The sequence below is a fragment of the Anser cygnoides genome, chromosome 1 (genome assembly GCF_040182565.1).
Source record: "Anser cygnoides isolate HZ-2024a breed goose chromosome 1, Taihu_goose_T2T_genome, whole genome shotgun sequence".
In the NCBI taxonomy this organism is placed as follows: Eukaryota; Metazoa; Chordata; class Aves; order Anseriformes; family Anatidae; genus Anser; species Anser cygnoides.
This window is the reverse complement of record NC_089873.1, coordinates 193,163,001-193,179,598: the sequence shown is the minus strand read 5'-3', so window position 1 is coordinate 193,179,598 and position 16,598 is coordinate 193,163,001. Positions and strand designations below refer to the sequence as shown.

Below are 16,598 nucleotides of genomic sequence, written 5' to 3'. Positions count from 1 at the left end.
GTAACTTCCACTGGTAATTCCTTCATGGTGAACCAGGAATAATATTGCTTATTGAGGGCTGTTGCTGTTCCTTGGCAAATCTGAACGCCCTGGAGAATGGAGATGTGATGGGCTGCAGAGGCCCTTTCTGTTTCTGTGCCACTGGCACCACTACAATATGAAGTTTCCATTCTGGAAACAGCAATTATTTAAATTTTCAGAGGTGATTATTTTAACTTTTGCACACAAAGTACGCGTTGTTGCTGTGCATGTGTCACTGCTGACAGCCAGGAATGAAATTCCTGCCCCACTGAGATCAGCGGCAGGTTCACCCTGACTTAGTCAAGGTAGGATTACGTCTCAAATGGTGCGCTACTTCCAAATTAATGAACTCCTTACTTTCAATCAGGAATACATACATCTAAAGGTTTTTCTTTTTAAACAAACAAACATTGAATAACTTCTTAAAATATTTTTAAAATGTTTAAAATGCTTAAAATATTTTGTGTGTGTGTCGGGGGGAAGCTCAATAGAATTGAGAATGCCTAGAACCAGTCCCAATATATGTTGTATTAGTTACCTGTCCAAGTTTCATAAAATTTACTCCCAACTTTCTGTTCACCCCTGAGATGTACGAGAAGGATGGGAACCTTCTAGAGACAGTACCTGGTAAGCTGAAAAGATTTGTTTTCCAGTTCAGTTCTTCAGGTGAAATGGAAGTTGGCTTTTGTTCCCCGCAGCAGATTCTAAGTGAGTCAATCCTTTCAGCAGGGAATCACTGCTTTCTTTTTGGGCTAGTTTCTCATTTCACTCAATTGCAAAGACACCATATTTGAAGGTGAAATACTTACCTTTTTGAAACATAGCAGAGGAAAGAGCCAGAGGGGCAGGCACACCTCTTTGTGGCTGTCCTGGCAGAGCTGCCACTGCTGTGAAAGTGATGATGTTGAATTTTATGTTATCTACTGACTCTGTTACACTAAAAATCATCTTAATGTACCCAGAAATTCTATGCCAAACACTACAAAGAGAGATGAGATTTGGATCATGTGTTTGTAGCTCAAACCCATCACTAACATTACAAAGCAAACCCCTTGAAAATTCTGCCTTAAAGTAGAAATTACCCTTTCAAAGAACACATACTGCAGTTTAGATTTTGATTCAGATTTTTAATAAATTGTGCCAGTAGAAGCTTTCAAAGGCAATGATATATCAATAAATAACAGTTAAATTGAGTTCCTGAGAAAGAACCTACCACATGAAAGAATGTCAGATAGATGTAAATAACAAAAAATGGCATTACTATATAAAAAAGCAGTAATACTGAATCTTACATGAACTGTCACAACACAAGCACTGCATACCTCAAAACATTCCTTTCATACAAATGTAAACAAATACACAATCATTTTTGTTTAGTTTAGGCTGATGAATTTATATGTTGTTGCTTAGATATCTAAACACTGGATAGGATATGCTAAAACATTAAGGAATAATATGTGGAATAATATACGGAAAAAATAATGAAGTTCCAGATTTAAAAATAAAATAAAGCAAAAACACCTTAAAGGAGTGTTTTCCTCAAATGTTATTACGTCAATCACTTTAAATAGGACTGTTACACTAATCTGAATTAAGGATTTTTGTGTGTGTTTACTTAGTTATATATAATATATATATGCAAATATGTATGGCTTAATTACTTTAGTATTCTGATATCACCTTGAATAAGTCTCACTTATACATATAAGAAAAATGCTTATTTTAACATAGTTAAGAATTGATATTTCAAAGTATGCTTATAATCTGACAGAAATGAAGGACTGTTGTGCTCCACCACAGCAACATTTTCATCTGAAGACAACAGGACAGAATGACCTATGAACAACGCCAACGTTCTCAGACGTCAGTGCCTGTAACGTTAGGATCCTAAATGGATACACAGACAGTCGTGCAGAGATCCGATGTCTGGAAAAGCCATGTCCCTCCAGATTCCACAGAAATCAGAGGGGCTGCACGTACTCACATCAGCCTCATCTCGTTTAGGATCTCGGTGTGTTGCAGGAGCACAGCTCGAGACATTCTGGTTTGAAGACACTGAGCTACTTGTTAGTACTGGTGCTCTGCGTTACTGACAGCGTTAAACGACGAACACTGTGCTGCATGCTATGTGAATGAGCCAGGTCTAGACTGTTGTCACGAATCAGCTTTGTAGTAATGGTCTTGGCTATTGATCCTTCGTGGGGAAACGTGTGTGCCAACGATCAACGGTTACTAAAACGATCCACTACATCAGACCACAAAATCACTATTCAGTTATAATCTCTGCAAATCTGTTTTACAAAATTAATATTGGATACAATCATAAGAGGAAACCATCCACACGATACATTATGAACACATGGTTTAAAATGGTCTAATTTTAGACCCTCAGTAAAAATGGATCCACAGGACCTGCCTGTGAATGGCAAGAAAAGGCCATTTCAAATAGAAAAAACACTGCTCATGCAACATTCTTCACACACTAGACAAAGAAATCACACCCATATAGTCACTTGCTCACACTTTCTATTACACTCCAATAAGCAGAAGGAAATAAAGCAGCTTTAAGGTTATGTCACAATTTTGAAATGTGGAAAATACATATAACAAACAAAAATTATGGTGCGAATACAATGGCATCAGTAAATTTAGAAAATTAGAGAGTGGAGGTGGTTTTTTTTTCTTCCTTTTTTTTCTTTTTTTTCTTTCTTACATTATTGCACAGAGACCTTTCATCACATGTTCTTCAGCTTTATGCATTTTCCTAAATGTGAAATAAGTGCTATGGATAAAATAAAAATGTAGAAAAGAAGAACAGCAGCATGATTTGTCAAAGTTAATCCCTATAATTTAGTAGGAAAAGAAACCCCTGCTATAAACAAAATATAAGTGCTCTTTATTCATTTAAAAAATAACGCTGACAGTTGCAGAAGTCTGTAAATGTTTATCTGAGTAGGGGGAAGCTGACCTCAAACAAAAATAGGCCTAGAAATGATAGACTTCTGGCCTTGTAGATTTTGGTGAAGACCAGGATTTCAAGTGTAATTATCAACAAAGTTATTTACAGTAAAACTGACCTGAACTTTCAAGAGTGCCATTTTTGGGACCTGGCCCTGCAAGTTTCTGACTCCACAGGATGACTTCAGTCTCAGCCGAAGTTACACCTGACCAAGCACTGCAGGATCAACTCCTAAAGGATCAGTTAAGGGCCCTACTGGATTTGAGATTAGTCTTATCTGGAGCACTCTATACAATAATTTACACATATACAGGCTGACAAGCTCCAGTCTGATCCACCACATCTTTGTCTTCTACATCGGACTTCTCAGACTGGCCAACTTCCATTCCAGAAGGTTTGGGATACCTGAACGGATACCCATTGTCATCGAAGAACCTTCGGAAAGTAAACTCGTAAAAGGCATGCTCTGTGTGCTTGCTGTTGGAAGAGGCTAACGGATCCCATGTCCTGGTGCTGTCACCACTAGCATCATTCCAAGGACTTTCTTCTTCAACTGGATCAAAATTTGAAGTGTCCATTGGATGGCTGATCTTTGGAACGTAGGGAGCTGGCTGCCTGCGGATATCAGTAGAGAAGTCCATAGAGTGAAAGAAAGAATGGGCTTTAATATCATCTGCTCCGTTTCTTCCGAGCCTGTCCTCAGCAGCACAGCAGAGCTTTGTGATGAGATCAGTTGCCTCGGGGCTTAGCTTGATCTGTGAGGGAATGTGCAGTGTGCTTTCCCAGTTTATCACCTGAAGATGAGAAAGGTATTAAATGACTTCTAATCCTGGAAACAGGATCCTTCTGATCCTTCTGTCAACGCTAACTGTACAGAAGTATACACGTAGCTAGTCCAGCCACATTCTGTATAGTTACTTCAGAGGTTCAAGAGCCCAGTGATGGGATTGCATCAGCTGTTAATAGGTTTCTTTAATGATTCAAGAAAGATCGCCAGAGAGCAGATAGAAGCAATTACATTTTAAAAAAGACGTATTTCCTCTTGAAAGCTCCTGTTGCCAGATTTGAGAATATATTGTTTATACATGACTTAACAGAATGAATTCAAGGAGTTGCTTCATTTAGCCTCCAAAATGTAAAAATAGCGAAGTGATTATGAGATGCATTCTTTCTAATAAATACTACTTACTGCTTGGCTTTAAAACACTCACGTTGCCAACTGAAATTATCATCGGTGTATCAGCTTACTCAAATCTGATATGCACCCTAAAAAATTTATATGGATGAACTTGGGCTTCAGAAACCAAAACTGTGCTGAGTAGATTCATAAAGCTGGTAACTGTATCTATGAGGGCTGGACAAGTCAATTCTGGTCTGATATTCACAATCTTCACTGATTGGAAAAGGGTTTGTCCCTGGTGTAAAGCTATTTAAAATCACGATTTTGTAATCACTGTTCCTTTCTCTAGTAAAACCAGAGGGGATGGGTCTGTACAGAGAAGAGGAGGAAAAGGAAAAGATTAACGTTTTGCTACTACAGGTCGGAATTTTGTTTCAACTTACCTTCAGTTGGGTTTCTGTGGGTGTAGGAGCCAGGAAAGGAGGCTGACCCACTAACATCTCAAAGAGGATGACACCAACACTCCACCAGTCACAGAGCTGAGTGTATCCTGAAAGGCAAGTCCAAAGGTTGTCCTCCATCAACCAAGGAGAATATGCATAGAGCTACTATTTCTTCTTGCAATTAAGCATCAAAACATACAGCACAGATTTCTGTCTTTTCTCAAACAACTGACCTAAAACCAAAGGACTCCCAATCCACCTTCACCACGAAGTTGCTTCTGCTTGCTGACCTAAATTCTGCTGCTGTCAGTGAAGATCTAATAGTGTTGTCTGGGAATCATTTTGAATAAATTTGATTCTCAATAATAGTGCGTGGGGAAATCACATAATTAGACCAAGTGAAGTTTTTTTTTTCATACCCCATCCCACAGCTACATCCCTACACAGCACACACTGGTCCTCAAAGAACAAAAAAAAGGCTTAGTGATTGATGCCCTCCCCTTGGTTCAGTGGAGGTGACACCTCGGGTTGGAAAAGATGCTGAAAAGATACAGCCTATTTCTAGAGACATAAGAAAGATACGGATAACTTTCTGAGCAAGTTCCAAGCAGTGGAACAATTTCAATCATTTAATTACTCAGATAAAACAAATGAGGTACATGTTTGAGATTTCTGAAAGGAATGAAGGACTTAAAACACTGAGTTCAATGCAGATTTGTGCCATCAGATGATGTAGGATTTAATCCAAAAATCTCTTGAATTGAGAAAGAGTTGAGATTAGGTCTAGGATCAGGCTTGCAGACAAATTTGAACAACTAATCTCCTCACTACAGTGACTGTGTCTGTATTTCATGGATAGCTACCAAATGTTGTCTACATTCCTGAAGCGGAGCTTTTGAATGCAGTGTGCCCAGCGTAATCTGTACAAGACTTTTTGCTGTATTTCCCTGAAATTCTGTATGGGAATCTGGTGAATGCTTCCACAAGTTTCTAACAGCCTTATTTAAGTGACCAATCTGAGTCACTCAGAACCATCAGTTGGCTACTTGCTGGTCTATGCAAGCCTGCTAGTGGCCGCAGTCATCCTCATAGTGGCCATAAGCACAGATAATCTTCTCTGTACTTTAGAAACAGTAGCTGCCAACACCATCTGACATATTTATTAGCAGTCTCATCAAAGGCTTCTGAGTGAAGAGACAAAGCACAACAACGTTCAATGTCCGCAATATGAAGCTCATCATTGGAGCATGTACAGAAAGCTGCTCCTTAATCTGAGCTGAGTGTCTGTGGACTTTAGAACGTCAAGCTTCCAAAGCAGCAAACTTTTGAAGGAAAAAAAATGAAGTATTTCAAAACATTGGTGCTCATTTAAACAGTAGAAAATCCAGGTTATCTACCTTTACGAAGCAGGACTTCAGGAGCAATGTAATTAGGGGTTCCAACTAACGAGTGAGCTAGGCATCTCTGATGTTGCTTCTTAGCTCTTTGTTCCAATGTCTTCAGCCTATCTCCACATCTACAGTTGGACACATCATCCCAAAGATCACTGGGCTCCATGCTGTCTTGTCTGATATGGCTCCCTTTGAAGTGGGAGAGAAAGTTTACATTTAGACTCATAAAACACAACCCTCAAAAAGGAAAGAATTTATTTAGATCTATTTTTGCCGTCTTCCTCTGTCACTAAAGAACAGCACTTAAGCTTTAAACCTAAGGCAATTACTTCTGCCCTCTTCTTCACAACTGATTTTCCTTAACCAGCGGAGTGTCTCTGTCTCAGTGCAGGGAAGCACGCTGCCATATGGGAGATACAGAATAATGGAGTATATTTAGATTAGCTACAGCAATTGTGTATAACCTTTCACTGATAAGACTCCAATACCCCTCAATGGCAAGCACAGAAGGTGCCTGGATTACTTTAAATCTGGGATTAATTTCTTTCACCATCAGAGCCCCTCTGAACAAGAATGAACTGAAGAAGTACAGCTACTGCAATGGTCAGCCAGACTACTGACAGGGATTTGAACAGTACTGGAAACAAAAGACTAGAAACAAACTAATTGCCAGAGACAAACACACCGTAATTCACCTGACATTTCTGCCAAGAGGTAACTACTTCAGGATAAACAGAGCAAATGAAGCCTAATACCTTTCTGGTAGTATTTTGAATTGTGAGTCCACCTGAATCCCGTACAGAGTCCGAAGTCTGTCAGTTTGATATGCCCATCGAGGTCTATCAGAATGTTGTCAGGCTTGATGTCTCTATGAATAAATCCCATTTTGTGCACACTCTCGATAGCCAAAGTGAGCTCTGCAATATAAAACCTGGCCAGACGCTCCGGGAAGACCTCCATCCGAATCAGTAGACTCATCATATCCCCACCAGGGATGTAGTCCATCACAAAGTACAAGTTCTCTTTATCTTGGAAGGAATAATAGAGTTTAACCACCCACTCATTGTCTGCCTCAGCAAGTATGTCCCTTTCTGCCTTGACGTGAGCCACCTGGTTCCGGTTCAGGACATCTTTCTTTCGCAGAGTTTTCATGGCATAAAGGGCATGGGTATCCACTTTGCAGGCCAGACACACTTCTCCAAACGCACCAATACCCAGAGTCTTGATTTTCACAAACATAGATTTGTCCATTTTGGCCCTTTTAAGTCTGTTGTAGTTGGACTCCTTCTGGTAGAGAATTTTCCTCATTTGTTCCTGTTCTGCTTCACAAAGGCCTGCCTAGATAAGAGAAAGCAAACCACGAGAGCTAGTGAGGTTATATTCATAGCAACAGAACAATGAACCAGCATTCCCAAGACACGTCTCAGAAAAATTAACCAAGAACCAGAAAAGAGATACTCATGAGAGAGATAATCTCTTGTCTGTCTGCCAAGGTATTTCTGAAATACTTGCAAGTTCATTTGCCCTACCAGGTTACCTGCATTGTCTCTAAGATTGCCCTTTCTCTCTCATTCTGCTGAGCTAGGAGGCATGGGGCAATGCTGTCAGGGGAAAAGAACAGAACAAACCTGATCACGGGGTTCGGTTTATACCTTTCAACTGTGCACTTTGCCACCGCACTCCACCATACATATGCACAATGCAGCACAAATTAAACTGATATCCAGATGAAGCAGCCCACTTTGTTCATTAATGGTTCTCCAGAGGAACTCACACGATCCTATCTACCAGTGCTGGTTGATTGTTGCTTTTTGCATGGTAATTAAGAAGCTGGTTTTGACCTACACATTCCCTAGTGCTTTGTGAACCCTCTTCTTTGGAAAATTTTTCTTCTTCTACCATGTAGAGCTTCCACTCGCAAGCTTTGTAGATCTCTCCCCTCTTCCTTCACAAAATATACACATATAACCCTCAGCTCTGGCCTCCCTCCAGCTACTGCAGCCTAGACTCTGGTTCTGTTCCCCCCACCCCCCCCTTAATTTACTGTTTCCCCTCTGAACCTAAGCTGTAACAGATCTGGCTTGTCCAGCCACCTCCAACCCCCAGAGAACCTCTGAGCAACTGCAGGTAACATTTCACGTGGCTGCAAGGAGATACCTTGTGGAAAAGGGGGGAATAAGAAGTATGCAGCCAGGCTTTCCCCACCCTTCAAGACAGAGCCTGCACACTTCTGTCTTCAGTGCCCATCCCCTCTCCTGAGGGCCACTGGTGGCCTCCACCAACAGAAGCCCCTGGGCTGCTCTAGCAGCCCCCTTCTTTATGAATAACCTGGTTCCAGAATCCTGAATTAAGGGACATCAACGGAAGCATTTGGAGAGGAAGATTAGTGCCTGATGAGAAGGGGCAGTGGGGAAGACGGTGGATGGAGCTGAAGCTGACTGATTAGCAGGCTAAAGACCCAAGCATTCACCCGCAAGGCTGCTGTTTTGATTGAATTTTTCATTTCACACCTGTAGTCTAGGCCTTTGAAGATGAATGTGGGCAGCCAGACTGCACAGCAAAATCCACATGGTACAAAAATGAAATCTGTATGAATAAAGGACGGAGGAGGTCTGAAGAAACTTGCACAACAGGTAGGATGAATTTTCAGACTGAAGGCAAAAGCCAAATCAAAACTAATAATACTGTTTTTATTATAGATCGGGGTACTCTCCTTACATTTTAAAAGAAGCGTTTATTGTTTTAAGGTAAAATAATTAGTGTGCTGTGTTCTTGGTTAATTCTAGAATAATGCAATATTCAGATAGCCAAAATCTCCTGAGTTCGCAGTGCATTCCTGCAGCCAGTGATGAGGTTGCTAGGGGAAGGAGCTGTTTGTGTTTATCGTTGAACTATCTGAGTTATGAAGAGAAGGAGAGCTGAAGAGCCAGAAAAGAGAAGAACTAATGCAATTAGCTGCTGGTTTCCTTCTCTGGAGATCATCAATCTCAGGAACACATTCATTAAATCCAAGCAGTGCAACATCATCTATACTTGTGGTGAGGTCAAACTATTAACTGTCACTAAAATATATTGACCTTTCAAGAGATTTTAGAGACACGTTCATTTTATCTTAACCTCAGCAAATGAATTGCCGGGTTTTCTAGAGCAACATGAGCATCAAATTAATCAGCTCTGGAAACTGACTGTGCTAGGGAAGATCAGGTAGTTAATTAGCCATTATGCATTAATAACAGCTTTCCTTAGAGCTTATCCTTAAATACAAAAGTAGACTAGTCATATTCTAGTCATGCCTGAGAAAAATAAAAAAAAAAATAATAAAAAAAATCCACATTTAAAGATTTAAACCAGAACTGTCAGAGCAACCATTAGAACTTGGCAGCTTTGTTTTAAACAGCCCTATCAGGGAATCAGCTTGGGCTTGAGTGCTACCATTAGGCATAAAAGCAGCTCTTGCTCAAAGTGCATCTCTCTGAGACCTGCTTCTAGAACAAGTTCCAGCAAGGGTCCCAAGACCGTTTAAAGCTGGCCAAGACATGATTACTTGCATGATATTATTACTAGCATGTGTTCAACAGACAACTTTTAGTCAAGTATTCATCTGAAAATATGGCATAGTAAATCTACTGCCAAGTTAAACTGTGCTTTGGTGAATAAGCGGTTGCTATCATGGAATAGGTAGGAAGAGCTGGAGCAAAGAGAAAACCTTTTCCAGAGTTTTGCAAGAGCTGGATACTGCCAGTGTTATCTTGGCCTCAAATCTGGCTTCTGCGTTCTTTCCTAAGCAAACCTAATACTTTCCTACTAAGGGTGTTTTTGCTTCATTTTACTTTTCTGGTATGAAGGTATATTATTTCTTCTCTCAGGTTTTTCAAACAGCCTCCCACATGTGCATCCAGGCTTCTCAGGGAAATAGTCTGGTACAGGCAGGTATTGAATACCTTTATACATTTTGGAGTGAGAGTAATAATTTGACCCCATTAGATTTACTATTTAAAAAAAAGAAGAATTACTTTAGCCATTTCTTGCTCCAGCTGCAGTCTTCTGTTAATTTTCTGCTGGTAGGTCTTTATGACATTTTCTACATGCTGCTCCATGTAGAACTTGAAGGCAAACGGCGAGTAGCTCTTGATTCGGGATTCCCGCTTTTCCTCATCTTTGCCGTTTTTTCTCACAGGCACCGGAGATGTCTGGATCTGCTTTTTATCCTTGCTGGGTTTCTCAGCTTTAGCGTTCTTGCTGCTTTTGTCATTTCGCTCGCTGTTCTCCTCGGCCTTATTGCATGGTGGGTTGGGGACTACGCGGAGGGTCTGCTCTACACCCATGCACAAGCAGTTGATATCGAACTGCTCGGAGCTACTGGGAAGCAACAAATGCTTGGGATACGGTGGTGGCGGGCACCGCAGCTCCTGGTTAGCGTATTCCACTTCCAGCTGATAGGCGTTGGGTGCTCCAACAGTTGGCACGTGCTGCTCCATGATCTCTAAGCCATCCACAGCCGGTGCCTGTGCAGGTAACCAGCCAGGATGGGAAGGTCCCACCGCCGTCTGAGGCTCGGGTCTCATCACTCGCATGCTCTTCACTGGCTGGAGGATGTGAGCAGAGGTGACCGCTGTGATTGTATTTGGAGATGTAATCGAGGGATCGGGTTTTCCTGGAGGAACCTGTCTTATCGACACGGTCACCTGGGGCTGCTGCTGATGGTTGTTGAAGGAGTTTGTTCTGCTCGGCACTGTGGCATCTGGTCTGAAGGATACGTGTTGCCGTGGAGATGTTTCTATTCCTGGGTTTTGTAAAGAATCTCGCCGTGACGGCGTTGCTGCCTGCCACTGCTGAACTTGAGGATTGTTCATGTCGTAGAGATCCATGTTTAGGCTATTTCTAGATGGAGTTAGCAGATTTTGCGGTGGACTGTCTGAAAAATCATTAGCAAATGCTGGACCTCTGGATATCACGTGCATTTGATGAGAGGAAGGACTTGCCTGTTTGTGATGAGAATGGGATATATACAGGCTTGCCGGTGCCTGCTGAAATGCATGACCAGAGTTATTTTGAACAACCGCCCCTTTATTCGGGAGGTTGGCGTATCCTCCCTCCTGCTGCATCTTGTTTTGGAAGGAAGGACTCCGCTGAACACCATACCCCATGGCTTCCCCCTGCACCATCATGTGCTGCCTACTGTAGTGTTGGCTGTTGGAGCCATGGGAGGCCTGCAGCTGCAAGGCTGGGCTGCTGTGATTAGCCACGGGATAATTAATGACAGAAGACTCGATATTTGCAGGGTACGTTTTCTGCTGATGGCTTGTTGGTGTGCTGTGCGTGCCTACTCCGGAGGGCCGCTGTACGGGAGCGTTCATAGCCGTAGGCTGCGAAGCTGAGATTAAATAGTCCATGTATGGCCTCGGAACTTCAGTTAGCATATTTGTACCTTCTGCTCCAAAGCCTGTCCCTTCATAGGCTGCATTACCGATCTGATGGTAGGACGGAAAAGATTCATTTGATCCTTCGAAGCTTGGCCTGCGGGTTACGTTATTTGGCACAATACCCTTTCCTTTGTAAAAAGAACACAGAAGAATGTTAGGAAACAATTCAGGTGAACCAATTACTTTGCATTACTCATCCATCCATCCTTACACACACAAAGCCTAGAATATGTGTTACAAAAGAAATAATCTAAAACCTAAATTAAGCACTCTGGACATTTGAAGTGATAGGTGCCAAGTATTGCTACTGATAACGAGCTACTGGCCCAAAATACTGCTCATGCCAGGAATCATCAGGGAGTTCTACCAAATCATGAAAATAGAAGCACAAATTCCTGTACTGTGAAGTCATCATATTACGCTTCAGCCTGTATTTTTTAAAGCCGGACCGGTGTTACCAGTCATTACTCACAGACAGGAGGAGGAAGCAACAGAGCAGGGGTTAAGTACAGCACCAACAGAAGAAAAAAAGCTCCCTGAACGACTGTCAGTACAACTTTAAGACAACATTACTATAATCAATTAGTCTACCTCTTCTGCACAGTGCGCTCACTGCTCACACTGGGGATCTGCTTGCATCTTGGTCCCATCGTTCTGAAAACCCTTGCTTCCTTTCATTTACAACGATGGCATCATGCAGCTTACCCTGTCTTTTTCCCAACGTGCTGGGCACAGAGTGTCCCCTCCTATGACTTATCTGCCTCCCGTTGGGAAGCTTGAAGAATATGCAGGGACAAGATAGCAGCATTCCTACGCTGGATGTGCTAAGGGTACTTTTAGTCAGTTCTTTCATCTATGGACAAATTGCAGGTGTAGAAAGCACTGGCTGTGCTAAACAGACAGGGAGACACTCTGTGCTGCCCCTGTGCTGTTCCCCCCTCTGGTTCTTCAGCTTTCACGAATCACAGGACTTGACCCACGTACACCTAAACAACTTCCTTTTAAAACCTTCACAAGGCCCTCAAGACGAGAACTTGAACGCTGAACTGCAAGCATTTCCAGCTATTTCCACTACAGCATGTCCCTGCATACTTACAAGCCCTACTATATACATGGTCACAGGAGCACACACTTCATTAAGACAGGTCTCTGCACCGTTTCTGCATGCTGAAGAAGCTGTCCACATGCTAAATGACACTTTCACAAACAATGCAATGTTTTGAAATGGAATCAACTTGGACAAATTATCAATGTTCTTTCAGGCGAAATCTTGAAAGAACAACAATTTCTTAACCGGCAGCAATTTTTCCTATGATAACATAAGGCCATTGTTATCAAGGCTGTACCTATAACTGCTCCCTGGAAGCTGATCTGTTGAGACACAAAGAGGTGCACTGATAAGGCTGTGGCAATGCAAAGCATCCCAAGAAGTGGCTGCTCTAGTCTGGACATGGGAGACAGCCGTATCACCCATTTGTCATCCCTGTCAATAGGATTCACACTGAGCCTCAGGATAAACTGACTTTGTCAGAGCTATGAAGGAAAGCAGCAGCAATGTCTGCCCTCGTCTGGGACACATACTTCAGCTGTGCAAGGTATCTTACTGATGTCAAGAGAGGTCTGACCTTCGCCTCCTGGATTTGTGTACCAGCAAGTCTGCCCTAGTCTGTTTGAGGAATATTTGGAACTGTGAAGATACCAACCGTGGTATAGAATCATAGGATCATTCAGGTGGGAGAAGACCTCTAAGATCATCTAGTCCAACCTTTAACCTAGTACTGACAAGTCCACCACTAAACTATGCTACTGAGTTCTACACCTGCACGTTTCTTGAAGACCTCCAGGGATGGTGACTCAACCACTTCCTTGGGCAGCCTATTCCAATACCCCACAACCCTGCCAGTAAATAAATTTCTCCTAATATCCAACCTAAACCTCCCCTGGCATAACCTGAGGCCATTTCCATTTTCTTATCACTTGGTGTTAGGAGAAGAGCCCAATCCCCATTATGCCACATCCTCCTTTAGTGTAACTGTAGATATTTAGGTAACCACAATTTTGGATATATTAGACAGATCTAATTTTAGATATTAAGGTAACTGTACCTCCTTTAAGGTAATAGTTGCAGATGATCCCACCCCCCTTCCTGTTCAACACAACTCTTGCAACTATCTCTTGCCTGTGAAGCATTTTAGATCAGAGTGTATTCTGTAAGATTCATCAACTATACCCATCAGATAAACGGGTTTTATACATAGTCTCTGTCCAACTGTAATATCTGGTAAGTTTTATTTAAGTCTTGCCAGCATGCTAAAACTCGTTAGCTTTAAAGTTAAAACAGGACTAAAATGAGTAATTTGAAAATCTACTTCCACAGGTCAATATATGGAATTCAAAAGCATGTTTTAAATTCGCAAACTGCAAATGAAAAGTTAGCAGATAGCATTATATGCTTCCAAATCAAGTGCAGGAGACCTGTGCTATCCTAGCACGAACAATACAACACCTAACAAATTAACATGACTCTACTGCACCTCAAGCAAGCAAACATTAATTGCTTGATGTTTATGTTTTATGTACCCTAAAAATAAATGCAGATTTTTAAGTACTCAAAACAGTTGTATGCATTGGAATATTAAGAAAGCAAAAACAAACACAAACGAAATATAACTGAACAATTAAAGCTTCTGCCTGGAAAGATTTTTCAACCCTTTCAAAGGAAATGTGTCTTCTTTAGGACTGGGTGTGTTCTTTCACTTACTTAAAGGAATAAAACCTTTATAATATAAAGCAAAATATAGTTGACAAATTCTGTTACTTTAACTCCTCCTTAAAGCCCCGTTGAGGCCACATTTGTGCATGTATTACAGAAAAACTCTGCAAATACCAAACCTGGCCAGTACTGCTACTTCTGTCAGGTGGACATCCTGCAGGGTAAAACTCTAGGAAATGACTAAGGCTGGTAGAAAGAGCAGCTGAGCATGTCCAACAGAACATGCTCGTGACAGCAGCTCCCCAACACACCCAACCCTTCTCCCACTAACCCCTCTGCAGCACATAACGCTACCGTGTAACTGTGCAGGCTCAGCCAGCCAGAGGGCAGTTATTTGCTTGGCCATCTTCTGAAACTGAAAGAAAAGTAACAAGCTATCTGAGCTAGAATGTATCCCCATTACTGATCAAAAGCTTTCTAACATGCCACAAGCCCTAACATCTGAATGGAAACAACCCTCAGAGGCCTTCTGTCTGCTGCAGTCTGATGTTTGTGATCAGGCAAATGCGGAGCCCAAATCCTCCCGTTTAATTTACGTGAAACAGAGCTGTAGACTAGCAAGGATGAGTGGACAGCTTCTGCCATCTTGGCCTGAGGTGTTTCCACAGTGTACTTACACGGATGTTAACGTGAATGAGCTCCTGGGAAGTGACCTATCTCACAACTCACAGCCATTACCTACGTACAAGCTTTTACCTTGTGGTGAATTTGGGACGGTTGAGATGACTTGCACTGACGGATAACTAGCTTTGAGTTAGTAAGGTGGAGAACAAGCTGCACGTGGACAACTGCTGTGATGCAAGTGAGCGGTGTTCAGCTTGCAGGGTAATCTTCATGTAATCGGCCTCCTACGAGACTGCTATGAAACGCTGCTGATTCCCTTCTTCAAACAAGTCTACTTTGAAAATTGGCTTATTTGCAAAAAAGAACACAACTTAAAGAAAAGTTCATGCTTACCTGGTGAGGTCTGCTTAATTACGCGCACTATCTGTTCGTTTCTAGGATCCAAGTAGCCCATCTTGCTGATATACTCCAGAGCTGCTTCAATACTCCTGCTACCCGTCTGCTTCAGTGCTCGGACAGCCATCTCCTGCACAAGACAAACAAGAGTTGAATCGCATTCAGACCAAACCCAAGCACTGCAGGCTACAAAGCAGCAAGCTTTCTTACATTTATAGGAACATTTTGTAACTCCCACCAGATAACAGCTGCCTGAAGCCACATGGACTCGTATTTTGAAAACATCTGTATGCTTTATACAACTCAAAAATTAAAAAAATAACTCCGCCTACCCACATTCTCCTAACTCAAGAAGTATCAAACTGAAACCTATGCTTTACGAATCCTTAAAATAAACTTGTGTCAGATCCGGGAAAGGCAATGTAAGTTGAATCAGGGTGAAACAGAGTGAACTACTCAGCTTTTGGTATTTGAGAGCATCTCAGCCACACCTGCGTGTTTCTGTGCAGCAAGCACAACTTCAAACTTTCTAAATGCCGCAAAATTTTCTCCTGAGCAAATCCTGGCCCCATTTAGGGTCAATGGGGGAAGACTGCAAAAATAATGTGGTGCCAGACACAACGCAAAAACTAAAACCGGTGCAAAAATGAATACTCCAGTTGACCTACTCCATCACAACACTATTAGCGTCCCCTGGTCTACAGCCAGGAATTCACTCTCCTGGAGTTTGTTTATACATTTACTTATGGCTTAGGTATACGGAATAGTTTTCAACAATGACTCGAGCCTCTGGCTGGAAAGTAAAACTCACAAATCCTCCCAAGGCTGCACGGTCTTTTCTGAGATGATGGAGAAATTGAAATTCCGGGGCTTGAATGCTGAATTCGTCTCACTGAACTTCAGCCATCTCAGCTAGATTAACTAGCTTGAAGTAGTTGCTGAGAACCTTGCCATAGTTACTCCAGAAGACAATTGGTAAAACAGATCTCACAAGAGATAAACCGACCTTTGGTGACAGAAGATCAGAAGACTAACTTGAACTTAGCTCTTAGTTGGCTGAAGTTGGCTGAAATAAATGTCACCATCAAGGACTTGCCTGCAAGTATCCTATCATCTTGCCACTTTTTTTTGCCATTTCTAGGGGAATGCTGTCACTGCAACCTGCCCACGGGCGCTGAATCAGATGGAGTTGGTGCCTTCTTGGCTTACAGATGTGAGGCTGGCTTGGCACAGGCACTCAGCTCTCCCCGGGGCAGAGCACGCAGGTAGCCCCGGCACGCGTTCCCCTTTTCCAGGGCGTCTGGAGCAGAGAACAACTTGGCTTCCGCGAACTGCGCGCGGTGCAACGCGCTGTTAGCAAGAGGGGAGCATCTCAGATGTCACCAACTCACACTTCGCACAGAGCCACGTGCTGGCACTTGGCATTTCGCTCCGCTTAGCTCAGCCCCCTCCCACTCCCCCCAAAACAGCAGTATTTGCTCCATTACTCAGAGGTTCTGCTCGGGGAA

The 16,598-nt window shown here is 42.3% G+C and overlaps 1 protein-coding gene across 4 annotated transcripts in view; it reads right to left on the bottom strand.

Annotated features, from left to right (window-relative positions):
* Positions 1–1,127: 1,127 nt before the first annotated feature.
* The window catches only part of LATS2 (large tumor suppressor kinase 2), a 47,084-nt gene continuing 31,613 nt past the window's right edge, over positions 1,128–16,598 (bottom strand). For all 4 annotated transcript variants that reach the window (XM_048047027.2, XM_048047025.2, XM_048047029.2 and 1 more), the window contains exons 3-8: positions 15,088–15,220; positions 9,948–11,485; positions 6,690–7,272; positions 5,941–6,123; positions 4,544–4,650; positions 1,128–3,774 (exon numbers count right to left, since the gene is read on the bottom strand). In XM_048047027.2, coding sequence (XP_047902984.1) covers positions 3,280–3,774; positions 4,544–4,650; positions 5,941–6,123; positions 6,690–7,272; positions 9,948–11,485; positions 15,088–15,220 — 3,039 coding nt within the window. In that variant the 3' untranslated portion in view covers positions 1,128–3,279. The remainder of the gene's footprint in view (positions 3,775–4,543; positions 4,651–5,940; positions 6,124–6,689; positions 7,273–9,947; positions 11,486–15,087; positions 15,221–16,598) is intronic.